The sequence below is a fragment of the Stomoxys calcitrans genome, chromosome 5 (genome assembly GCF_963082655.1).
Source record: "Stomoxys calcitrans chromosome 5, idStoCalc2.1, whole genome shotgun sequence".
Lineage (NCBI taxonomy): Eukaryota > Metazoa > Arthropoda > Insecta > Diptera > Muscidae > Stomoxys > Stomoxys calcitrans.
This window is the reverse complement of record NC_081556.1, coordinates 123638630-123666426: the sequence shown is the minus strand read 5'-3', so window position 1 is coordinate 123666426 and position 27797 is coordinate 123638630. Positions and strand designations below refer to the sequence as shown.

The following is a 27797-nucleotide window of genomic DNA, read 5'->3' as shown; positions in this document are numbered from 1 at the left end:
TTGGATATCATCTCACGATAGCGCTCACCATTCACAATTACGTTACGAATCGCCTCATCTTTGAAGAAGCACGGTCCAATGACGCCCCAGCCCATAAACCGCGCCAAACTGTGACTTTTTCTGAATGAATTGGTAGCTTTTTCAATGCTTCTGGCTGATCTTTACTCCAAAATTGACAATCCTGCTTATTTACAATACCCATTGAGCCAAAAATGATAGCTTCGTCGTAAAATCGAAGAAGCGCGCGATGAACAGAGCACGCATTTTGATATTAAAATTCAATAAATTCCAAGAGTTGTTAGTTTGTAAGACAATTCATGGTAAATTTTAGATCAAACTGAAGATGTTTGACAGTAAAACAAAACACGAAATGTGCGTGAACTGTTTAAACCAGTGTTGCCAAAAAGATAATAGCTAAAAAATCACCCTTTACAAACAAAAATTTGCATAAATCGACCTAAAGCATAACCCTAAGAAATTCGCACCCCTCCCCGGAGCCCACGATCCTAAAATTGTTCTACAATTTTATCATCAAAACCTTTTTGAAAGTTTCATTTAATTATCCCCATTTTTCGTGGAGTGTCCCATATCTGTATATCCGCATACCAACTTGTTTTGGCAATGGTACATTCGCACACATAATTAATTGAGAAACACTTGCACATATTTTATTATCCAAAATCTACACACTTTTCACTTAAAATATAAGTACTTAAAAACTTATGTCTGATCATGTTTTCCCCATCAGAACGGCACATTCACGCATTTTACCACAGCCTCCCCATTGTCTTTCTCGACTTGACTGGCTCCAATAGCCGGGCCGGTGTATGTGGCAGCACTTTTGTAGAAATTCCTTGCTTCTAATGTTTATTTGAATTTTTTTTAAGGTAAACATCTAATTTTCATGTTCATCACTCTTTGTTTTTCACAGAAAGAAAGGTGTGCAAAGTGAATGGTCCAACGAGAAAAAAAAATATTAAAGCGAAGCCATAAATAAATATCAACAAGCGAGATACTACCTTGCACTCACACAAGCGCTGGTCACTGCCGAGATCGCCAGTAGCGAGTTGTTTTTGTTGTCCGTCTGTTGCGGCCGTTAACATTGAACAATTAAAAGCGTGCCTAGTTTGGTCAGGTCGAATCGTGGGCACCCATCACCATAGATTCTGCTAAAAATGTATCATTGGGGAGGACACAAATGTACTTCATGTACCAAATTTCAACCAAATTGGACAAAAAATTAAGGCAGAAGCTCCATAAGGAGCTTAAGAAGTCAATTCCGGAGATCAGTTTATATGGGGTATATCTTATATATAAAAATAAATTTGTGTTTGTTTGTATGTTTGTGTGTTCCTTATAGAAACGGCTGAACCGATTTTCTTGAAATTTTCACAGATGGTGCTTAATGACCCCGTGGTGAAAATAGGGTACTAAATTTTTTGATATTTGAAGGGGGGCGGACCCTCCCCCTTACCCTAATTTTCAGAAACGCCAGATCTCGGAGATGGTTGGTGCGATTTAAGCGAAATTTTGTGTGCTCCCATATAGTACCCTAAAAATAAAAATTTGGTATCCAAATTTCGGATGGGGTACCTAGGGGGGCTGCCCCTCCCTAAAACCTACCAAACATATATTTAGTCCAATCACGACAATATGGGACTCAAATGAAAGGTATTTAGGATAAGAAAACGTATCTGATATCCAATTGTCGGACCAAGTGCTAGGGGGACCACCCCAAGCCCCAAAATGAAAGGTCTTTGGGAGTAAAGCACCGGTCATGTTTGCCGACTATGGAAATATGGGGCTCAAATTAAAAGTATGTGGGAGTAGACCACGTATCTGATATGAACATTAGGGGTCAATTTTCTAGCGCACACCCCACCACCATAACAACCCCCAAATAGGACATATTTGCTCACCAAGACAATTTGGGTCTTAAAGAGAGTGGAACTAAATATTCATAGTTTTTAGGGCCAATACCCCAAACCGGACATATTTGCTGACTTTTGCAATAAGGAGTTTAAATGAGATTAGAAAACGAATTTGACATCCAATTTTGAGGCCAATGGTAATATGGGGTTCAAAAAATGATGTATAGATATATGAGAATAGAGTACGTTGCTGATATATTTTCCGGGCTTAGTGTTTGGGGGATCACCCCAATCGACAAAACACCCCTAAATCGGTAATATTTACCCACCATGTCAGTGTGGAGCTTAAACGAAAGGTATTGGGGGGTAGAGCAAGAATTGGTACCCATTTCGGGACCAATTTTCTGGGGGTCTACCCTTTCCCAAAATACCCCAAAAACAGCTATTTTTTAGTGACCATCACAATATGAGGCTCAATTTAGAGGTATTTGGGAATAGAAATCGAATTTGATATCCAAATTTAGGACCATGTATTTACCCCTTCCTCAAAACACCCCCACAAAGGTTAAAAATTTTTCGACCATGCCAATATGTGGCTCAAGTGAAAGACATTTGAATTTGATAACCTATTTTGGGCCATGTGTTTGGGGACGCCTCATCGTGTAAACTCCCCTAAACCAATGGTTTAAATAAATGGTATTTGGAAGAAGAACACGATGCTGATGTTTTTTCTGGCCCAAGTGTCTGGGGGACCACCTCACCCCCGAAAACACCCCTAAATCAGAGAAAACATGAGAATATCGGGCTGAAAAAAAGTATTTCAAGAATGGAGTACACCCTACGTCCAAACTTACATTCGTAGACCAATAAATATCATATGGGATTCAGATAAAGGCACTTATATTGTTAGTCAAGTTTGCATGGTATTTCACTAACAGCTCTTTAATTGTCGAAAATAAATATTCCAAGGTAACTTTTGTTCCATATAAAGTAAAAGAAGGCGCAGCGGCGCGGTCCCGGGTCAGCTAGTACATATATATTTTTGAACCTATCTAAATGGGATTTGATGTGAGTGTTGTTACGGCACGTACTAAATCGGGAAATCGGTATATGTATATGACAGTTATATCCAATATAGACCGAACTGGTCATTTCAATACCATACGGTATTGATAGTAAAGCAACATCGTATGGTACAAAACAATACCGGATGGAATGAATGAAACATAAAATGATTAGTACCGTTTGGTACTAGCCTTATTACCGAACTGGTATTGGTTTTAATACTAATCTGTTATTCGTTTTGGCACAAGACCGTTATTGATTTTAGTACCAGACCGTTAATAAACCAAAAAAAAACACCATTGAATATAATTTTAATCTAATTTTATTTCGATTATTTATGTTAATAATTACAAAAAGTAATGTTACACCGTGACTAACCTCAATTATTTGTATTCAGCAGTTGATTTCATATTCTTTGATTCTCAGAAATAGCTTTTTATATGAATACACCAACATAGCATCGTTTTCCACACAATGTTTTGAGTACAAAGCTCAACAACACTTCTGGCGCGATGACAAGAATATAAATGTGACGCCGTCAATTCTTAATAGCCTTTTTTATCTGGTATTGAATTGTTACCAAATGGTATTAAAAGTCTTTACCAATGACGCGAATAAAATAATATCGATATTGGCAAAGTACTGTCATTTTTCTATCAGTGCATATAGAACACCAATGTCGAGGAGCTTAACATAGCCCACTGTGTGAAATTTCAGCGAAATCGAGTAATAAACGTGCTTTTATTGTCCCAGGAACTTAAATCAAGACATCGGTACATATGGCGGCTATATCCAAATATAGCCCGATATTAACCATACCAGCTACGAATGTCGAGGGTCCTAACGCAACTCATTGTGCCTAATTTCAGCAAAATCGGTTAATAAATTCACCTTTTATGGGACGAAAATCTTAAATCGGAATATCGGTACATATGACAGCTATATCCAAATCTGTACCAATCTGGGTCGTATTGTACAGGGATGGATAGACAGGAGCCTAACACAACTCGCTATACGAAATTTCTGCGAAATCGGACAATATATGCGCCTATTTTGGGCGAAAAACCTTAAATCTGGAGATTGGTCTATATGACAGCTATATCCATACCTGAACCGCTCTGGACCAAATTAAAAAAGATTGTCGAGAGGCCTAACATAACATACCGTTCCAAATTTCAGCGAAATCGGACAATAAATGCGCCTTTTATGGGCGCCTTTTATTGGAGAAATCGGTCAATATGGCAGCTATATCAAATTCTGGACTGATTTGGGACGTATTGAACAAATATGTCGAGAGGCCTACCACAACTCACCGTCTCAAATTTCAGCGAATTTGGAAAATAAATGTAGTTTTAATGGGCCTAAGACCTTAAATCGGCAGATCGGTCTATATGGGGGCTATATCAAGATATAGTTCGATATACTCCATTTTCGAACATAACCTGCCTATGGAAAAAAAAAGGATTTGTGCAAAGTTTCACTTCAATATATCTATTTTTAAAGACTGGAGAGTGATTTCAACAGACAGACGGACGGACATGGCTAGATCGTAGCTCCTCACGACGAAACCATCCCATCCCGTTCAAAAATCTCAGGAGACTTCCCAGAGGTACGTTCGCAAAATCTCCCAAATCGTAGAAAACCCACCTCCCCATAAAGAAGTACCTGCGTCCCTGCGAACCGGACATAAAAAGAGCAAGTACTCAAACGTCCCATCTTCATCAAGGCAACTAGTGCAGAAGTCATCGTGCGGTATCCCCATGTGCGCTGCTATGCCGCCAATGGCACTGTTTCCCGTTATGACCCCTGTAAAGATGCTCAACGATCTCTTATCTAACGCGAGTAACTCCTCCGTCCAGGCCAGCACGCCCTAGCGGTCCGGCACATATCTATTGAAGTCCCATCTCGCCACCGACCTCGCACTGGCTATTTCATCTACTATGTTCAGTAGCTCGACAATTGGCACGTAAGCAAGACCGGCGGCTGGTTCGCCAGGCACAGACGAACCCCTCTCAGCACATTCTTCAGTCCCCTCATTTTCTGGAATCCCATCATGTGCAGGGACCTATGTCGGCGTCACATCATATATCCAGTGACTCTAAACAATCCGGCACACACTTTGACCTCACCATCATCGAACATAAGGTCTTGAGCGCATACTATCCACACAAATCCTGAGTTTTGAGGTGCAGAAAATCTCTTCCCAGGATTTCTCTTGCACGAACATCTGCTTGAATGATCTTACACTCGTCCGGCAGTCTGAGAAGCATATTAATATGGAGTTCGTCGGAGTAGATCCCAATCCCGTCCCTGACTCAATCTTGGAGCCATCAGTGAGAAATCGAGCTCTCATCGTCCTTATGTACAGCATTCGCCTCCACTCATCCCTCTCGGGAACTTTAAACAATCCGCCACACACTTTGACCTCACCATTCTCGAACCTAGGGCCTTGAGCGCATACTATCCACACAAATCCTGAGTTTTGAGCGGCAGTAAATCTATTCCCAGGATTTCTCTTGCGGCTACCGTTATTGCACGGTATCAAGAGCCCCTGAAACTTCGGTTCCAGCTTGACAATGGTGAGGCCCCAGTGGGGAGTAACGTGATGGCTGTGGTTTGGACCCAAATCGCGGATAGAGCATAAGCTCGGCCTTAAGTAGCGTTTTTAACCAATCGTCGTGACCCATAGATCGGGAGGAGTTTTAGATAGTGCTCCGCTCCTAACCAAGGAGGTGAACACGTCCAAATACGTGGGATCAAATTGGCATTCATGTGTAGGTTACTACATGTGGGGCGTTGGTAGATGCATTGTATTCAACCTTGGGCCTGATTTGTATACCCTTGCCATAACTGATTTGCATATCCTAGCCCTAAAAAATTATAACATCGGGTTCTAAATCATCTTTAGTTAAGATACGATCACCCTTAGAAGTGCCAATAAAATTCCGCTCTGTAGCTTGCAATCACCCATTCTTTCCTTATCCTTATGTCATAGGGGTCACAATGTATCCACCTGTTCCTAAGCATATGGAGTGCCAATAAAATTCCGCTCTGTGGCTTGCATTTACCCATTCTTTCCTTATCCTTATGTCATAGGGGTCACAATGTATCCACCTGTTCCTAAGCATATGGATTTTCAATCTCTAAGGACCCGGTTCATCCGGTACTAGTTTTTGATCATGCACAAACTCTTGAAACGCGGTTTCCACCGATCGCCATTACGCAGAGTCATTTTGATTGTATCTGAGAAATTCGTCCAATGTCCAACTCTTAATCGTTCTAATCACCAAACTTTCTATGATTTTGAGTAGAATTGATGTAAGGTTTAAAGATCTGTAGACCTTTAGTGTCACGCAACTTGACGAATGTCAAACTCTTAATCATTTTAATCACTATATGTTCTATGATTTTGAGTAGAATTGATGTTAGGTTTAAAGATCTCTAGATCTTTGGTGCCGCACAAATTGTCTTGCCTCCTCCAGGGTAGTCTAAGTATGATTTTATAGAAAATTTTGCAAAATTTATTTTCGTCACAGACGTTGGAGGCTACCGTAGGGCAGAGGTTAGCATGTCCGGCTATGACGCTAAACGGCTGGGTTCGAATCCTGGCGAGAACATAAGAAAAAATTGTCAGCATTGGTTATTTCCTGCTAATGATGGCGATATTTCTGGCCGAAAGGCCATTCGGACTCGGCCATAGGTCCCTTATTATTGAGCTTAAACTAAGTGAAATGGGGGAGGTTTTGTTACTGTTCCTAATTGGAAGTGAATGGGCAAGTTTGCATTTTTGATTGCCCAGAGGGCGTAATTAGTATATAACCTCCTATAGCTTCCATATAAACTAATCTCCCCATTTGACTTCTTAAGACCCTGGTCTCATCTAAATCGATCTATAATCTTTTATATGATATTCCTATGAAAAAACGAACGATTCGGACTGGTCCTACATCACTGGTTCTCAATTATTTTATATTTATTCTAACGTTTTTAATTCTTTAAAAAATATCTTCTTAACCAAAAAATGCTTGTAACTCCTCAATTATGAGTTTTAACATCACAGACTTCTTGAGCCTCTAAAGGGAGCAATTCTTTCGAAGAAATTTTGCTTTCAGTGCTTATGATTTTCAACACCTATAGAAGGTATGGTCCAACATATATGACAAGTATAGTCACAATCGACCTATAACCTGATATAGATCTCATTTTAACCTGCCTTTAAAAAAATCGGTCAAAGATCTTGACCAATGAAATTAGTAGTTGATGGTATATAAGATTCAGGCCGGTCGTACTTAACGCGTTCTTACTTGTTTTTTCTCTTTTTTAAGTTAAAATGTTTGTGAATCCTAAAAAAATCGGGTAGTGTCATTTGTGTAGACAAAAAATTTGCCTTTACACAAAAACAGATGCATTGGGAAAAGTACAGCTAATAGACAGGGTTGTCGAGCGTGGTTAATGTCGTTTTATATCATAGAGGCGTTTCCGCAATTAATTCGGTATAAGTACAAAATACCAACGTACGGCCCTTGAAACCTTCAAATCCAACATTGCTGATGATGAGTAATTCTAAACCAAATTACGAAACGCGTCCCATAGTGGTTGGTGTGTGTTGCCATCTCTGGCTTTCCTTTTCCATTTGCAAAGAAAAAAATTCTGAACGACAAACTAACTAATCCCGCCTGGCTGTACATGGGCATTAAGTGGTCTCTAACACGACCCCAGCCAGATAGCCGTTCATCACTGCCAACAGAAGATAGTGATGCTGGCACGGGGAATTTCTTCCAGACAATTATTGCATAAAGCTCCCCGTCAATTCGTTGTGCCAAAATTTGTTGTTGATAAACAATCTTTTGAAATCGTTTGGGGGATTTAAATGTTTTATATTCTTTGCGTTTTAATTTATTGCATTTTCCTCACATTGCATTTGGCCATAAAACGGAAATTGTTGAAACATGTATGGGGCAATTTGAAAGCGAATATGAATTAATGACCTTCTTGACCGACTGACTATAAGGTATGCTCGAAGTTTCTTTGATCTTTACAAAGCACTTTTAAATGGATCTACTTTTATTGTTTTTTTTTAGCTGGTCATTTCATATCTTTAAAAATAAATGTTGTATTTTGATTATTATTGTGAACAGGTAGTCAATGTAGGCCAATGCTTTTAAGATGTCTTAAAAGAATAAAGCGAAGTGTTAGTATATTCGCCGGGTTATCATCATTTTCCGTGCGGAGTTCCATGCTACTTCTCCCATCGAACGCTTCCCTTGGTGGTGGATAGGGGAAAGCTCACAGGTAGTCAATGTAGACTTTTACGATGTCTTAAAAGAATAAAGAGAAGGGTTAGTATATTCGTCATCATCATTTTCCGTGCGGAGTTTCAAACTACAATACTTCTCCAATCGGACGCTTCTCCTAGGTGGTGGATAGGGGAAAGCTTCCCAGATATGACGGGTACCGCAGAAATAAAATATGTTGGGCAAACCAACAAGTCCAAGAGTCCCGCTTGCACGGATATGTATACGATAACGATGGGTTCCTGCAATAGGGTCGGCAGCCGATGAGCCAAAGGAAATAGCCAACGGTGGCGCTCGCAGATCTTCAGAAGATTCACCATCAAGAAAGCCGGATCTGGAGGATCGCTGGCAGCCCCAGCACTAGGTATCAATGCGATGGCCCAACGCGTCATCCATCTAAAAAAATCCGTGTTACTGGCACACCCCCGATGATGACCTATGGATTCAATACACAGTTTATGATTGGAACATGGAACGTCAGAACTCTCTTAGAAGCATCGAGACATTACCAAGTCCAGAACGAGATGTCAAACTACAACCCAGACATCTCCGGTTTAAGTGAAGTACGATGGTCAAAATCCGGAACTATGGATCTTCAAGGTTGCTACCACATCATTTTTTCCATGCAATGAAATCCACCGAATGAATGGGGTCGATCTTTTACTGTCGCCGATAGCAAGGCGAGCTCTTCTATCATACAATGTTATATCTGAACGCATCATGACGGCAAGATTAAGTCCAAAATTGCGCAAAATTTGCATTGTACAATGCTACGCGGCAACCGAACCCAAAGACGACGAAACAGAGGATCAATTCTATTCCCAACTCGACTCAGCGACACGCTCTCTACCAAAAGGTGACATTAAACATGTTATGGGAGATTTCAATGCCAAGGTGGGCAATAACCACAATAATCTACAATCAATGGGAATTCAAGGAGTTGGCGATACCAGGAATGACAATGGCGACAGATTGGTTGATTTTTACGCAAGAAACCGGCTCTTTATTGGAGGCACAAAATTCCCCCATAAAAACATACACAAATATACTTGGGAATCACCAGATGGAAACAGCCGTAATAAAATCGACCACGTACTTATCAGCAAACTCTTTCTGGGTTCGTTGATGGATGTGAAAACTAGACGAGGAGCTGACATCGATAGTGACCATATGCTCTTAGTGGCCATTCTACGTCTACGCCCAGCCTTAGTGAAAAGGACTCAAACAAAAAGCACAAAGTTCAACCTCTTAAACCTAAAAGACCCCGAAACAGAATGCGAATACAAGGCAACCTTAACGGAGAAGCTGCAAAAAAACACTCATACAAGGGTCGACATAAGCATTAAGTTCGGCCGGGCCGAACTTTAAATACCCACCTCCTCGGGTATATATGTAAACCCCCTTTCGTCACAATCCGAGGAAAATTGGATAACTTATGAACCCAAATTTGGCACGGACATTAAATGGTCTTATAAATATAAGTCACTGTTGAATTTTATATTTCAAATTTCCAGAAAATCTGGTAATAAATAAAGCTTTTATGAGCTTCAGACCCTTAACCGGCATACCGGTCTATATGACAGCTATATATAAATACAGTTCTATTTTTACCATATTTGGGTTGGATGGGGGGTGGCCTAAAACTACTCACTGTTCCAAATTTCAGTGACATTGGATAATAAATAATGATTTTATGGGCTTCAGACCCTTTATCGTGAGATCGGTCTATATGGCAGCTATGTCAAAATATAGTCCGATCCAAACCATATTTGGGGCGGATGTCGGGAGACCAAAAACTACCGACTGTTTCAAATTTCAGCGTAATTGGATAATTAATAGGTCTTTTATGGGCTTCAGACCCTTTATCGGGAGATCGGTCTATAGGGTAGCTATATCTAAATATAGTCCGATCTGATCCATTTTTAGGTTCGAAGTTGGGAGGCCTGAAACTACTCTCTGTTTCAAATTTCTGCGAAATCGGTTAAAAAATACAGCTTTTTTGGGCTTCAGACCCTTTATCGGGAGATCGGTCTGTGTGGCAGCCATATCTAAATATAGTCCGATCTGAACCATATTTAGGTTCGAAGTTTAGAGGCCTAAAACTACACACTGTTTCAAATTTCAGCGAAATCGGTTAAAAAATAAAGCTTTTATGGGCCTCAGCCCTTTATCGGGAGATCGGTCTATATGGCAGCTATATCTAAACATGAGCCGATCTGAACTATATTTGAGTAAGATTTTGGTAGGCCTAAAACTACTCACTGTTTTAAATTTCAGCGAAATCGGATAAAAAAAAAGCTTTTATGGGCTTCAGACCCTTTATCGGGAGATCGGTCTATATGGCAGATTTATCAAAATATAGTCCGATCGGAACCATAATTGGGTCAGATGTCGGGAGGCCTAAACTACTCACTGTTTAAAATTTCAGCAAAATCAAATGAAAAATTACGTTTTTATGGGCATTAGACCCTTTATCGGAAAATCGGTCTATATAGCAGCTTTATATATACTTTGTAGGGTCGGAAATTGATATTTCGATGTGTTGCAAACGGAATGACTAAATTAACATACCACCTAACCTACGGTGGTGGGTATAAAAATTCACCAGTAATGTCAAGAGTCAAGACAGAATCGGTTAACAAATGAGCACTCTATTGCAATATTTCTCAAAATCGGACGAGCATATATATGGGAGTTATATCTAAATCTGAACCGATTTCGACCAAACCTTATGGATATTGTGGAAGTTATCAAGGAAAGCATAGTACAAAATTTTGGGAAGATTAGTGAGTAAATGCGTTTACAGTGACTCTGGGAATAAAAATGGGGCGAACATATATATGGGAGCTATATACCAATCTGAACCAATTTCTACGAAATTCACCCGTAGTGTCGGGAGTCATAAGAAAATCCCTCCTGCCAAATTTCCATTTTATTGCAGTATTGCTGCAAATCGGATGAACATATATATGGGGCTATATCCAAACCTGAACCGATTTATATGAAATTCAACCGTAATGTCGGGAGTCATAAGAGATTCCTAACTGCCAAATTTCGAGAAAATCGGTTAACAAATGACCATTTTATTGCAGTATTACTGCAAATCGGACGAACATATATATGGGAGCTATATCCAAATCTGAATCGATTATTTCCAATTTCAATAGGCTTCGTCTCTAGGCCGAAAAACATGCCTGTATCAAATTTGAAGAAGAACGTATGAAAATTGCGACCTATAATTTGTACACAAATTAACATGAACAGACGGACATAGCTAAATCGAATCAGAAAGTGATTCTGAGTCGATCGGTATACTTATTAATGGGTCTATCTCTTTTCCTTCTGGGTATTACAAACAAATTCACTAACTTATAATATGCTGTACCATAGTAGTGGTGCAGGGTATGAAAACACATGCATTGGGAAAAAGTACAGCTAATAGACAGGGTTGTCGAGCGTGGTTAATGTGGTAATTGTGTCATAAATGCGTTTTCGCAATCAATACGATTCAAATACAACATACCAAAACACACGGCCTTGAAACCATCACACCTAATATGGTTGAAAAAGTCTTCTAACCAAAGGCGAAACGCATCCCAAAGTGGTTGGTGTGTGTTGCTATTTTTGGCTTGCCATTTGCAATCTTCGATCATTGAGCTCGTCTCGAAAGAGAAACAAACAAAAATTTTAAAATTTAATGATCTTCGCCCTAAAACTTTGAAAAATGAAAAAAATTTACAGCTAATAGCAAAAAGTCGGCTGAAAATGGGACAGCAGTAATTTTTTTTGCTAAAACAGCAAACATTTTCTGCTGATGTCAGATGCTAAAATGTTGATTTTAGCCTCAAAAAGTCAAAAACGCTTTAGAAACCTGCATATTACAACTTTTCTTTAAATTTTTAAGGTTTTCAGGATACTATTTTATCAAATTTTCTAGACTTTAATATTTTTTTTAAAGATATCAAATAATTTTTCTGGGTGCATGGTTAGTTTTTAATGATTATTTTGTTTTTTTTTTCAGCTATTCTTTCATACCTTCCCCCGCCTAATGCTCCATAACGAAGCGAAGAATGTTCAACAACAGGAAGACAATATCGAAAAAACTTAAAATTCGCAATCAAACATCAGGAGGTGGCGGTGGTAATGCGCAAAGTCTCCTGAAACCATTTAGGAAATATCGAAGAAGATACAAATAACACACGGTGACGACAAGCGATCCTTGTCCCTGGTCACTAAAGGTACCTCAAAATGTCCTCCCGCCGCAGCTCGTTGCGTAGAAAAGAAAAACCTCCATTCCAGAAATTTAAAGATCACTGCCGTAAATTTACGGCATTTTTATTTAGCAATGTCGGCATTATACTACTCGTCATATTCTACACCATTGGGGGAGCCTTCATTTTTCAAGCCATTGAAATATTCGAATATGAACGTTACATGGAAGCCAATCCGCAAAAGAAGAAACTCACCGAAAATGATACAATAGCCATGTTTTTGGATCGCATATGGCTGGAGACTTCAAATAATTTCAGTTTTGCCGGTTCACATAAATTCAAGGAGAGGTAAGGCAAGCTAAACAAAATAGTTTAAAAAAAATATTAATAATTCCATCTTCAAATAGGATCAATGAAATACTGGTGGATTTTCAAAATGAAGTTGTGGAAATTCACAAACAGGGCGATGATATACACAAGCAATGGAGTTTTTCGGGTGCTTTTCTGTATTCCCTGACTGTTATAACAACAATAGGTAAGGTTTATAATACACATTGAAAAACGACACCTGCATTTCAACTCCAAAATCAAAGAGCCCAGACTAAAATAATCATAGGTATATAGTTTTTCATATGACCGCTGCCCCGCCCATGATATTAAAATCGTTCTGGGAGATTTTAATGCGAAAATAGGGAAGGAAGACATTTTTGGTCCAACAGTCGGAAAGTTTAGCCTCCACGAGATAACGTCCAGTAATGGGTTGAGGGTGATAGATTTCGCCGCGGCAAAAAACACGGTAGTTAGTAGCACCAGATTTCAACATAAAAAAATTCACAAAGCCACATGGCTGTCACCCGATCAAAACACGAGAAACCAAGTTGATCACGTTGTGATAGATGGAAGGCATTCATCCAGCGTGTTAGATGTACGATCGATACGTGAAGCGAATATAGATTCGGATCATTACCTTGTTGCAGCACCCGTTTGAGCATGGCGAGAAAAGTACGATCTGACACTGCACGGAAGCTGGACATTGAAAAGCTTCAAACGCAACATATGGCAGCGGCATACTCCACTCGACTGACCCAACTGCTTGATGAAAGCACTCCTTGTTCCGATGATATAATGGCGCAGTGGCAAACTATTGCCCACTCCATGGAAAATGCCTCGAAATCCGTACTTGGGTACCGAAAGCCTCCTCCAAGAAACCCATGGTACGACCAAGAGTGTCGAGATGCTACTGAAGCCAAGAATGCGGAGTATACAGCAATCCTGCAATCAGTAGCAACGCGCCGGTTGAAGGAGAGGTATCGGGAGAAAAGGAGAGAGGAGAAACGTCTATTCCGCAGAAAGAAAAAGGAAATGGAAATACGTGAGTGTGAGCGAATTGAGGTGTACAGGAGTCAGAATGAAGTCCAGAAATTCTACCAAAGAATTAAACATCAAACCGATGGCTTTGGTGCAGGCACATCCTCCCGCAGAGACAAAGAAGTAACTCTGGCAACTGATACAGATTGTAGGACTGCCACAATTTAAATTAAAAGAATATTCTCCGAACTTCTTGTTTCAATCTTAACAATTTCAAACAAAAACTACTAATTTTATTTCAATACATAAAAAGTATTTTCTACAATAAATCCAAAAGCTCCTTAGACTATATTATTTTAAAAACTAACAAAGTAAAATACAGTACAAATATTGTGGAGATATAGTCACCACAGTACTCCCCCGCGGAAGAACGCTAGATGCGTTCTGGGATAATGATAACTCTTCCATAGCGCGTTCTTCTAACTGCAGGATTATGTGTAGGTACTTCTGCTGCTGGTGTTGAGTCAGGTTCATCATTCAATATGAATGCGGGCTTAAGTCGATCTATCGATATATTTTGATGCTTTCCATCAATCAGCAAAGTAAAAACCTTTTTGCGTCGATCTAGAATAAGGTAAGGCCCTTTATACTTAGGTTGCAATGGTCTCTTGTTACCATCTTGTCTAATCCAAACATGAGAACAACTCTCTAAATTCTTGTTTATAAAAATAACAGGTTTGTTGTGATGTTTTGGTTCCGTCGATAGCATATTTCTAATAGCAGTTTTAATGTTATAAAGTTGGCTTGTAGGATCCACATTGGAATCTAATTTGAAGAAATCCCCAGGAAGTTGTATAGGTTCACCGTATAATATTTCTGCTGGACATGCTCCAATGTCTTCCTTCGTAACAGATCTGATTCCTAAGAGAACAGTGTTGAGAGTCTTAGTCCATTGAATGTTTTCAGCACATGTTAATCCTGTTTTTAAAACTCTGTGGAAACGCTCGACGAGACCGTTTGATTGTGGATGAAAGGACGTCGTAAAGTTATGTTTTATGCCTAATTTACTTGTTATTTCCTTAAACATGTGGGAAGTAAATTGGCTACCTCTATCAGTGGTAATAGCATTTGGAAGTCCATATCGACAAATCCAGTTATTGTAAAAAGCATTGAAAACGGTTTCAGTTTTAATATCTTTCAAAGGAATCGCCTCTGGCCACCGACTGAAACGATCCAAGCAAGTTAGTAGATACACGTAATCTTCGGATGGAGGCAAAGGTCCGACAATATCCATATGTACCACAGCAAAACGCGAAGTAGTCGGTGGAAACTTACCAAATTCACTTTTTGTATGTTTGTTTACTTTGCAACGCTGGCATTCCAAACAACTTCGAGTCCATTCATTAATATCTTTGTTCATTGAAGTCCAATAAAATTTCTTTGTTATAAGCTTACGAGTTGCTCGTATTCCAGGATGTGAGAGACTATGAAGGTTATGAAATACCTGTTTGCCAAACTCCTTTGGAAGAATTGGACGGGAAACGCCTTTTGATACATCACACCATATTCTTATATCCGTGTTTGGTATATTTACTGAAATTATGTTGTCGTTTTCGCGGATAATTTCTTTTAGTTCTGGATCTTCATCTTGAACCTTCGAAAGTTTTTCATAGTCCAATGGCCGTATTTTGATGGCTTCGATTCGTGATAAAGCATCTGCAGTTACGTTTTGAGAACCAGGAATGTACCTTATGTCAGTAGAAAATTGTGCTATAAAATCCAAATGATTTCTCTGCCTAGGAGATGTTTTCTCCAGCTTTTGTTTGAAAGCGAATGTAAGAGGCTTATGGTCAGTTAAAACGATGAATTTTCTTGCCTCCAATAGATAGCGGAAATGTTGCACGCTTTTGAAAATTGCTAAAAGCTCACGATCATAGGTACTATATTTCATTTGTGTAGGCGTTAGTTTTTTAGAAAAAAATCCAAGTGGTTGCCACGATCCATCTACATATTGCTCCAAAACAGCTCCAATCGCATGGTTTGAAGCATCAACTTTTAGCACTAATGAAACATTTGGAATGGGATGTGTAAGGAACGAGGCATTAGATAAACTTTCTCTGCATTTAATAAACGCTTGCTTCAACTCATCAGACCAATCAATTTCGCGTGTATCATTTTTCTTTGTCTGGCCTTTTAATAAATCGTTTAGAACAGATTGTAGCTGAGCGCCATGAGGAAGAAATTTGCGATAAAAATTTAGCATAGCCAAAAAACGTCGGAGTTCCTTGATTGTTTTGGGCAAGGGAAATGACTTAATAACATCCACTTTTTCTGTAAGAGGTTTAATGCCATCGGGAGTGACATGATGACCAAGAAAATCTATTTCAGTTTGGCCAAATACACATTTTGAGGGATTTATAAAAATTCCGTATTTCTTGAAACGTTCAAATAATATTTTCAAATGTTCCAAATGCTCTTCCTCAGATTTTGAAAAAACACAAACGTCATCTATGTACACAAAAACAAAATGCAGGCCTCTACATACCTCATCAATGAAACGTTGGAAAGTCTGGGCAGCATTGCATAATCCAAACGGCATTCTCAAGAATTCAAATAAGCCAAAAGGAGTTATAACTGCCGTTTTCGGAATATCGTGTGGATGGACAGGGATTTGGTAGAACGCTTTCATTAAATCCAATTTTGAAAATATTCTTACTCCGTTAAGATGCATCTGAAAGTCGGTTAAATAAGGTACGGGATACTTATCTGGAACCGTAATTGTATTGAGAGCTCTGTAATCTCCACATGGTCTCCATTCGCCATTAGGCTTTTTGACCATATGCAGAGGATTTGCCCAGTTGCTTCTGGAAGGTTGTATGATTCCTTTGTTCAGCATATACTGGAACTCTTCTTTAGCTGCTTTAAGTTTTTCAGGATCTAGACGTCTACTTCTGCAGGAAACCGGTGGACCATGTGTTACAATGTGATGATAAATGCCGTGCTCAGAAGAAAAATTTTCGTTATGCATTATTATTTCAGGATATTCTCGAAGAAGCTGATGAAAACTAGTATCTCCAGAAACCATTTTTATACCTATAGAGCCTTCTTTACATAACGATCCACTTGCTGCGAGCAGTGTTTGACCATCCACCAGTTTGCGGTTGTTGAGATCTGGCAAAAGATGAAATTGACGAAGGAAATCAGCTCCAATTATAGGACGAGAAACATCAGCTAGTATAAAGCTCCAAGAGAAAGATCTGCGTAAACCCAAATCTAATGAAAGGTTTATTGAGCCAAACGTTTTGATTTCAGTTCCGTTTGCAGCATAAAGTGATAGTTTTTGGGGATTTTTGCGATTTTTGCTAGGATAAACCGATATTTCTGCACCAGTGTCGACTAAAAATTGTATTTTTGATTTCTTATCGGTTATAAAAAGGCGGCCAGAGCATGCACCATCGACACTTTCAGCCGAGATTGGCGTCGATGGAGGAATTAGTTTTTTTGTTATACTGAAGCTGCATGGAGGAATACATTTGCGAGCGTTTTCCCCAAAACGAAGATGGTACCAGCACTTGTTTTTATTATTTGATTGCGTACGCGGTTTTGAATAAGAACGTGTTTTTTGTCTGGAACGGTTTTCCAAAGCATCAATTCGACCAATGAGATCATCTATTTTTGTTGACAAATTGCTTGCTGCAACATCCGGTTGAACCTCTGACACGAAGCATGTCGTAGAAGTCGAGAGTGTTTCCATGATTCTATCAGCTCGAATTCCCAAATGGTCTATTTCTTGAGAATCGCACACTGCTAATATGCTTCGGACTTTCTCTGGCAAACGCTCAATAAATAAAGTCTTTAAAACTTCATCAGAAATTTTGCCAGCTGACAAAGATTTTAAACGCTGTAGGCAATGTGACGGTTTCTGATCTCCCAATTCTAGACCGCTTAAAACACGTTTGATTTGATTTTCTGCCGATTCAGCGAAGGAATCTATTAAACGTTTTTTCATGGTTGCATACTTATTGTTATTTGCAGTGTCCATTAGTATATCTTTCACTAAAAACAGTACCGATGGATCCAAATTTGCCACTAGGTATTCATATTTGGTTGAGTCTTGGGTAATCCTATATAAACGAAATGTTGCTTCAACTTGCAAAAACCATATAGCTGGTTCTTCTTTCCAAAAAGGTGGAAGTTTCGCGATTCTTGCCGATTCAATTCCAATATCATTAGAGGGAGGCATATCGCTATTTGCTGGATTGTTTTCTGTTGACATCTTAAAAGGTTGGAAAATTCTTAATTTCGGGGTCACCAAATTGTAGGACTGCCACAATTTAAATTAAAAGAATATTCTCCGAACTTCGTGTTTCAATCTTAACAATTTCAAACAAAAACTACTAATTTTATTTCAATACATAAAAAGTATTTTCTACAATAAATCCAAAAGCTCCTTAGACTATATTATTTTAAAAACTAACAAAGTAAAATACAGTACAAATATTGTGGAGATATAGTCACCACAAGATAGTGTGCTAAGGATATGGAAAGAACATTTTTCCAAGCTTTTAACATGCTAAGATGGCGGCGAAGAGGATACCCCAGAACCAATCCCTGATGATGGTACAGAATGTTTACCTCCTAGTCAGAATGAGGTCCAAGTAGCAGTGACCTAACTAAAAACAACAAGGCAGCAGGAGCCGACGGGTTACCCGCTGAACTATGATAAGGCATATGCATCAGCTTATCTGCGCAATCTGGATAGAAGAACGCATACGCGATGATTGAAATTCTGCATACTATGTCCCGTACACAAGAAAGGAGACAAGACGGAATGTTCCAACTACAGAGGAATAAGTCTCCTCCCTATCGCATTCAAGATACTCTCGAGCGTACTGTGTGAAAGATTAAAACATAAAGTCAATGAGATAATTGGGCCCTATCAATGCGGCTTTAGACCTGGTAAATCTAGGTCCAGATATTCACACTGTGCCAACGCCTTGGACCGCTTGGAACGCTATTCTACTTTCGGCAAGTGGAACAAATATTCTGTCATAGCCAATTAAAGTGAAGTATTTAGTTTTTCAATATAGACTAATAAGCACTACCTTATCGAACTCGTTTATAAGGTAAGGTGCGTTTGAACGGTCCGCCGCAGTACCTGTAGCAGACTCGAACGGTGTATCGCCTTATCTGTTTCAACTGTTTTCCAATCTTTGCCGGCACCAAACAAAATCCCTTGTGTCTAGGAACTGTACGTTTCTGACGCAACATTTTATGAAACGTAGTAGAAAACCACTTGAGTTCGACAGATTTTTCTTAAAAAAATATCAAAAATTAATATTTGTAACGTAAAATGCTTGTAACTCCTTTAATATGTGTCCAAAAAAACCGTAGGTAATTGTTAATCGTCTCCAAAACATAGCAATTTAGGTTAGATTAGGTGTAAGTGGCAGTCTTCCATCAGACCCACTTAGACGTTTTCGTGATACCACAGAAACAGAAGAAGGAAAATGCCTTCTAGTTCCTACCGTTGAACCATCCAGATCGCTTTAAAAAGCCCAATAACTTGTGAATGTTCACATCCGCTAAACCATACAGGTTCTCAAAGAAATGAGAAGCTAAAGTGGAACTCCTTCTGACTGCTAGTACGGGACACAAACACACGCAGAAGGTGTTCTATAGTCTCTTCTTCTTCGATGCTCTCACAGCTATTGCAAAAGTCATTGCTGGCAACCTTCAGTCTGTCAGCATGTTTTCCGATTAGACAGTGACCTGACATGACGAACACAATGACTGAGACGTTAGTTCTGGCCAATGACAGCAAAGCGGTAGACCTCGTCTAGATTAGGTCTCATAGTTTTGGAATGCTCACAGCCCCCTCTTTGTAACCATCTGTCATTCGTTGTCCTTCGGACCTGTTCCTGAAAAATTAGCTGACATGTCGCTAAAGGTATACCCACAGAGTCCAGTATCCCTGGAATGTGTAGGGTAGTTCCTAGTCTAGCAAGCTCATCTGCTTTACAGTTCCCTGGGATATCTCTGTGACCCGGCACGCAGAACAGTTGAATTTCGAACTGTTCAGTCATCTCGTTTAGAGATCTGCGACGGTCGAGGGCGGTTTTTGTGTTCAGAAATACGTTCTCCAGGTATTTAATGGCTGTCTGAGAAGATATTTATGCCAATCGTCGTAATGACATTATATCTTAGCCATTCCACCACTTCCTTAATTGCAAGGATCTCCGCTTAATACACACTGCAGTGGTCGGATAACCTCTTCGCTATGACCAGATCTAGATCTTTGGAGTACACCCCAAAGCCCACCTGGTCGTTTAGTTTGGAGCCATTCGTATAGAAGTCTATGTAACTTCTATCACCAGGGATATCGTAGTTCCAATCGGTTCTATCAAGAATAATGGTACAGTACTTTTGATTAAAAAGTGGTTCAGGTAGGGTGTAATCCACACTGCCTGTCACATCGGATATTGTATCAAGGATAACACAGTGTCCGTAGCCGCCACATGACAAATGTGGAAGCTTCCTTAACCTCATGGCAGTGGTCGCTGCAATTAGGGTAGCCACAATGTCCAGAGTCATAAAATGTAGCATTAAATTCAGTACATCAGATGTTGTCGTCCTCAATGCGGCTGTGATGCACAAACAAACCATTCTTTGGATACGGTTAAGTAATGAGCATTAGGTGGACTTTTGAAGCGCCTTCCACTAGACCACAACACCATATAGCATTGTAGGTCTGACAACTGCAGTATATACCCACTGCATGACACGCGGTCTAAGACCCAACTTTTGCCAATGGCTCTTTTGCAGGTGTATAGGGCAAGAGTGGCCTTTTTTGACCTGTCCAAAATGTTGGATTTGAAGTTCAATGTCCTGTCCAGCAAAACACAAAGGTGTTTTGCGCATTAGGGGAAAGTTTCCCAGTACAGTAAAGTGGTCTAGGTATAAATCCGTGCAAGACAGCAGTAGACACAAGTTGCCTATAGTGGAACCTGTCTCCTTGGGTGGAGAGAATGTTCTGTTTACAGAAAGCGCAAAATACCTGCGACACACCGTTCCAACTCGGCTATAAAAAGGAGGCCCCTTATCATTGAGCTTAAAATAAAATCGGTCTGCTTTCATTGATATGTGAGAAGTTTGCCCCTGTTCCTTAGTGGAATGTTCATGGGCAAAACTTGCAAATTTACTTTTGGTAGCCCACTTCGCTGTTTCCCGTAGAGCTTCCTGAAGTATATCTCTTAGGGTGTTGGGAAACTTCCCCTAACCGCAATTGCCACGTCATCAGCATACGCGACAACTTTTTGTCTTTTTTCTTCCAGAGAAAATAATATATTGTTAATGGATATATTTCAAAGTAGAGGAGTCAGTACACCTCCTCGAGGTGTTCCTCTGCTGACCCATTTTTTTAGATCCACAGATCTCAAACCAGCCGTAATGCATCTTTTAGTAAGTAAGTTATTAAAAAACCTCCTTACAGTAGAAGTGATGCCTAGAAACTCCAACTCCTTCATGATTGACGTCGGTTTTACATTATTGAAAGCACCTTCAATGTCAAGAAATGCTACCATCTTCCTTGACAGCGAGAGTACCCTCTTTGTAGCCGACTAGGTCGTGAAGGGCTATTTCAGCGGATTTGCCTTTACGATATGCATGCTGCTGCAGCGACTGGCGATTTTTAGGGATCTTTGCCCTAAGATTTCTATCAACCTCTCAAGAGTCTTCAGCATAAAGGATGACAGACTAAAAGGACGAAAATCTTTCGCCTTCATGTGGTAGCGTTTTCCTGCTTTTAGAATTAAAATGACCTTCGTGTCCCTCTATCCCATAGGTATATATGACATTCTGATACAAGCAGAGTATATCTCTCTAAGCCAGGGAACCAGTCTCTCAGACACAGCTTGTAATTCAACCGGTGATACATCATCAGGGCCTGGCGACTTAAAGGAGTCGAAACTTCTTATCGCCCAAAGGATTTTCGGCTCAGACACAAAATCCCCAATAACCTCCGACAAATGCATACCAGTGACAAGCCAGGGAACCAGTCTATCAGACACAGCTTGTAATTCAACCGGTGATACATTATCAGGGTCTGGCGACTTAAAGGAGTCGAAACTTCTAATCGCCCAAAGGATTTTCGGCTCAGACACAAAATCCCCAATAACCTCCGACAAATGCATACCAGTGACAAACTCTTCTGGCGACCCGTTGTCCGTTGGAGAATTTCTCGGGAAATGTGTATCAACGAGTAGTTCTAGTATTTCCTCACTAGAAATTGTCATTACATTTTCTGACTTCTGAATATACCCCACCGTAATGGGTCTCGGAGACAGTATCTTCCTTAGCCTAGAGGCCTCAGATGTATCCTTCACGGAGCTGCAGAATTCTACCCAGGATTTGTTCTGAGCCTTTCTCAGCTCGCCCTTAAAACAAAAATTTATTATAAAGATTTCTCAAATAATTCTGCTTTTTTGTTTTGAACTTAAAAATGCTTGTAACTCCTTAAAGATGATTCATACGGGTGAATATGATGCATGAGGCCTAAAGACGGATTAACTACTCAAGAAACACGTTGACCAGTGGTGTGATATCTGTGTCCTAATTATCTGAAAGTTGGCAAATTTATTTTCTTCGGTTCATTAAAATAGTCGCTCCTTCTTAAACACATTCTCGTGGTCATTTAAGCTCGAAAATTTGTCACCAAAAAAATTAGAACATGACCCTCTTTACTTCACTTTAATTGGCTATGACGAGTATTTGTTTCACTAGCCGAACATAGAATAGCGTTCCAAGCGCCTCGATCTTCTCCGCTCATTCTAAAATCTCTGACACTAAGTTGCGAGGTGTCTCCCGCCATTTGATCTTTCCATCGAGCTTTTAGTCTTCCCAGTTTGCGTGTACCTCCGTGTTTGCCTTCAAAGGACTTCGTTGCTGGAGCTTCTTCATCCATTCTGACAACATGACCTAGCCAACGCAGCCGTTGTATTTTGATGTGTGTAACTATGCTATAGTCGTCATACAGCTCGTACAGCTCGTGGTTCATACGTTGCCTATATTCTCCATTAACGCAAACTGGTCCATATATTTTACGAAGAATCTTTCTCTCAAATACTCCAAGCACTGCCTCATCTGCTTTCACAAGTACCCATGCTTCAGAACCATATAACAGCATGGGTAGTATCAGTGTCTTGTATAGTGTAATCTTCGTCTGTCGAGAGATGGCCTTGTTTCTAAACTGCTTACTTAGTCCAAAGTAGCATCTCTTTGCCAGTATTACTCGTCGCTTTATCTCAAAACTGGTGTCATTCGTTTCGGTTACGGCGGTGCCGAGGTAGATAAAGTTACTGACTGTCTTAAAGTTGTGGTTCCCAACTTTCTCCATTTTCTTTATCTGCTCGGTTGTGCAAGGCTTTCTATCTCCATTTACTGCCAGAACCATTTTCACTGACTCTTTTGCGATTCTTTCAAAGGCTGCAGTTACTACTCCCAGTGACCGACCTATGATATCGATGTCGTCGGCATAGGCGAGTAGCATGTGTTCTCTTGTGATTAGTGTGCCATATCTATTCACATCTGCATCTCGTATAATCTTCTCCAGCAGGATATTAAAAAGTTCACACGATAGGCTGTCTCCTTGTCTGAAACCTCGTTTGGTATTAAATGGTGCGGAGAGGTTCTTTCCTATTCTTACTGAGGAACTCGTATCAGCAAGTGTCATCCTGCCGAGTCTTATTAATTTTTCAGGAATACCAAATTCAGACATGGCTTGAAATACCTTTAAACGTAAAGGAGTATCGATGGCGGCTTTGTAGTGTTGATTTGTCCTTCTCGGGTCTTTTCCAGGATTTGGCGCAGTATGAATATCTGGTCTAGGGTGGATTTACCAGGTCTAAAGCCGCATTGATATGGCCCAATTATCTCATTGACTTTAGGTTTTAATCTTTCACACAGTACGCTCGAGAGTATCTTGTATGCGATGGAGAGAAGACTTATTCCTCTGTAGTTGGCACATTCCGTCTTGTCTCCTTTCTTGTGTACGGGACCTAGTATGCTGAGGTTCCAATCTTTGGGTATGCGTTCTTCTAGCCAGAGTGCGCAAATAAGCTAATGCATAGGCCTTGTCAATGTGCCGATTCAGGTCTTAAATAGTTCAGCGGGTAACCCGTCGGCTCCTGCTGCCTTGTTGTTCTTTAGTCGGGTTTTGTTACTCAACATTTTTGTAAGTTAAAGTATGATATAGGTGATGTCAAATCCTATGCTTATACGTGTTTGTTTTTATATTTTGTTTTATGTTAGATTTTCTTGAAAATGCCCACCAAAGGATGGGCGAAATATTGAAAAATTAATGAAATTTTAAATAAAAAACAACAACCTTGAGTTTGAAGTAAAACAAATATTTGAAAACTGTAAAAATCTATTTAGAATACTTCTTTCTTTCCTTTTGCAGGATATGGCAATATTTCTCCCCGTTCCGATTGGGGCAAACTGGCCACTATAATGTACGCCATCATAGGTATGCCTTTATTTTTACTCTATCTTTCAAATATTGGCGATGTTTTGGCCAAATCTTTCAAATGGATTTATTCAAAAGTTTGCCTATGTCGCATATGCCCTGGAGTGGCGAAGAGACGATTATTGCGTGAACGTCGCAAACTGAGAGAAGAGCTGATGTTCAGAGCTGTAAGTATACCAATCGAATCGACAAAACGACAATATTGTATTGAAATTCCAAACTATTTTTATAGTTGGCTGATATGGAAGATGCCAGACATAGTAAATATACGTCCAGTAGTAGTACAAGTGATAGTGCCTCCACATATTATTCCGAGGAATCGGAGAGTTCATCAAGTTCTAGTCGGAGTCCTCGTCATGAACGTGAGGGTGGAGATCGTGGTTTAAGTCGCATCGACTTGGAGGCTTTAAATATGTTCGAAGAGGATGATTCAACGGAAGTGGAGAAGGAAATGAAGGGTAATACAGATGAAATCACCGTTCCATTGACTGTTTGTATTTTCATAATGATAAGGTAAGTAAATTGGATGCTATACTCAATAATGAATACAGTAAGCTAAAGGTTTCAGTTCTCTTTAGAAATTTTTTTTTTGTGAATTTTGTCTTTAGAGAAAATATTTTGGAAATTTTGTCTTTAGGGAAAATTTCTTAGAAATTTTGTCTTTAGAGAAAATTTCTTAGAAATTTTGTCTTTAGAGAAAATTTCTTAGAAATTTTGTCTTTAGAGAAAATTTCTTAGAAATTTTGTCTTTAGAGAAAATTTCTTAGAAATTTTGTCTTTAGAGAAAATTTCTTAGAAATTTTGTCTTTAGAGAAAATTTCTTAGAAATTTTGTCTTCAGAGAAAATTTCTTAGAAATTTTGTTTAGGGAAAATTTCTTAGAAATTTTGTCTTTAGGGAAAATTTCTTAGAAATTTTGTCTTTAGAGAAAATTTCTTAGAAATTTTGTCTTTAGAGAAAATTTCTTAGAAATTTTGTCTTTAGAGAAAATTTTTTAGAAATTTTGTCTTTAGAGAAAATTTCTTAGAATTTTGTTTTTAGAGAAAATTTCTTAGAAATTTTGTCTTTAGAGAAAATTTCTTAGAAATTTTGTCTTAAGAGAAAATTTCTTAGAAATTTTGTCTTTAGAAAAAATTTCTTGGAAATTTTGTCTTTAGAGAAATTTTCTTAGAAATTTTGTCTTTAGGGAAAATTTCTTAGAAATTTTGTCTTTAGAGAAAATTTCTTAGAAATTTTGTCTTTAGAGAAAATTTCTTAGAAATTTTGTCTTTAGAGAAAATTTCTTAGAAATTTTGTCTTTAGAGAAAATTTCTTAGAAATTTTGTCTTTAGAGAAAATTTTTTAGAAATTTTGTCTTTAGAGAAAATTTTTTAGAAATTTTGTCTTTAGAGAAAATTTCTTAGAATTTTGTTTTTAGAGAAAATTTCTTAGAAATTTTGTCTTTAGAGAAAATTTCTTAGAAATTTTGTCTTAAGAGAAAATTTCTTAGAAATTTTGTCTTTAGAAAAAATTTCTTAGAAATTTTGTCTTTAGAGAAAATTTCTTAGAAATTTTGTCTTTAGAGAAAATTTCTTAGAAATTTTGTCTTTAGGGAAAATTTCTTAGAAATTTTGTCTTTAGGGAAAATTTCTTAGAAATTTTGTCTTTAGGTAAAATTTCTTAGAAATTTTGTCTTTAGGGAAAATTTCTTAGAAATTTTGTCTTTAGGGAAAATTTCTTATAAATTTTGTCTTTAGAGAAAATTTCTTAGAAATTTTGTCTTTAGAGAAAATTTCTTAGAAATTTTGTCTTTAGAGAAAATTTCTTAGAAATTTTGTCTTTAGAGAAAATTTCTTAGAAATTTTGTCTTTAGAGAAAATTTCTTAGAAATTTTGTCTTTAGAGAAAATTTCTTAGAAATTTTGTCTTTAGAGAAAATTTCTTAGAAATTTTGTCTTTAGAGAAAATTTCTTAGAAATTTTGTCTTTAGGGAAAATTTCTTAGAAATTTTGTCTTTAGGGAAAATTTCTTAGAAATTTTGTCTTTAGAAAAAATTTCTTAGAAATTTTGTCTTTAGAGAAAATTTCTTAGAAATTTTGTCTTTAGAGAAAATTTCTTAGAAATTTTGTCTTTAGAGAAAATTTCTTAGAAATTTTGTCTTTAGGGAAAATTTCTTAGAAATTTTGTCTTTAGAGAAAATTTCTTAGAAATTTTGTCTTTAGGGAAAATTTCTTAGAAATTTTGTCTTTAGAGAAAATTTCTTAGAAATTTTGTCTTTAGGGAAAATTTCTTAGAAATTTTGTCTTTAGAGAAAATTTCTTAGAAATTTTGTCTTTAGAGAAAATTTCTTAGAAATTTTGTCTTTAGAGAAAATTTCTTAGAAATTTTGTCTTTAGAGAAAATTTCTTAGAAATTTTGTCTTTAGAGAAAATTTCTTAGAAATTTTGTCTTTAGAGAAAATTTCTTAGAAATTTTGTCTTTAGAGAAAATTTCTTAGAAATTTTGTCTTTAGAGAAAATTTCTTAGAAATTTTGTCTTTAGAGAAAATTTCTTAGAAATTTTGTCTTTAGAGAAAATTTCTTAGAAATTTTGTCTTTAGAGAAAATTTCTTAGAAATTTTGTCTTTAGAGAAAATTTCTTAGAAATTTTGTCTTTAGAGAAAATTTCTTAGAAATTTTGTCTTTAGAGAAAATTTCTTAGAAATTTTGTCTTTAGAGAAAATTTCTTAGAAATTTTGTCTTTAGGGAAAATTTCTTAGAAATTTTGTCTTTAGGTAAAATTTCTTAGAAATTTTGTCTTTAGGGAAAATTTCTTAGAAATTTTGTCTTTAGGGAAAATTTCTTATAAATTTTGTCTTTAGAGAAAATTTCTTGCAAATTTTGTCTTTAGAAAAAATTTCTTGGAAATTTTGTCTTTAGAGAAAATTTCTTGGAAATTTTGTCTTTAGAGAAAATTTTTTGGAAATTTTGTCTTTAGAGAAAATTTCTTAGAAATTTTGTCTTTAGGGAAAATTTCTTAGAAATTTTGTCTTTAGGGAAAATTTCTTGGAAATGTTGTCTTTAGGGAAAATTTCTTAGAAATTTTGTCTTTAGGGAAAATTTCTTAAAAATTTTGTCTTTAGGGAATATTTCTTAGAAATTTTGTCTTTAGGGAAAATTTCTTAGAAATTATGTCTTTAGGGAAAATTTCTTAGAAATTTTTTCTTTAGGGAAAATTTCTTAGAGATTTTGTCTTTAGGGAAAATTTCTTAGAAATTTTGTCTTTAGAGAAAATTTCTTAGAAAGTTTGTTTTTATGGAAAATTTCTTAGAAATTTTGTCTTTAGAGAAAATTTCTTAGAAATTTTGTCTTTAGAGAAAATTTCTTAGAAATTATGTCTTTAGGGAAAATTTCTTAGAAATTATGTCTTTAGGGAAAATTTCTTAGAAATTTTGTCTTTAGGGAAAATTTCTTAGAAATTTTGTCTTTAGGGAAAATTTCTTAGAAATTTTGTCTTTAGGGAAAATTTCTTAGAAATTTTGTCTTTAGGGAAAATTTCTTAGAAATT

The 27797-nt window shown here is 37.8% G+C and overlaps 2 protein-coding genes across 4 annotated transcripts in view; one reads left to right on the top strand and one right to left on the bottom strand.

Moving 5' to 3' along the window:
* The window catches only part of LOC106091305 (TWiK family of potassium channels protein 12), a 64633-nt gene that overhangs the window by 33482 nt on the left and 3354 nt on the right, over positions 1 to 27797 (top strand). For all 3 annotated transcript variants that reach the window (XR_009398355.1, XM_059369097.1, XM_059369096.1), the window contains exons 2-5: positions 12252 to 12789; positions 12849 to 12976; positions 24209 to 24441; positions 24507 to 24787. Coding sequence is in view for 2 of the 3 variants with exons in the window: in XM_059369097.1 (XP_059225080.1) it covers positions 12479 to 12789; positions 12849 to 12976; positions 24209 to 24441; positions 24507 to 24787 (953 nt within the window). In the remaining variant the exon portion in view is untranslated. The remainder of the gene's footprint in view (positions 1 to 12251; positions 12790 to 12848; positions 12977 to 24208; positions 24442 to 24506; positions 24788 to 27797) is intronic.
* Positions 6553 to 27797, bottom strand: part of LOC106085974 (angiotensin-converting enzyme) — a 312626-nt gene continuing 291381 nt past the window's right edge. Inside the window, exon 10 of the mRNA XM_059369095.1 lies at positions 6553 to 6563. The gene's annotated coding sequence lies outside the window, so the exon portion shown is untranslated. The remainder of the gene's footprint in view (positions 6564 to 27797) is intronic.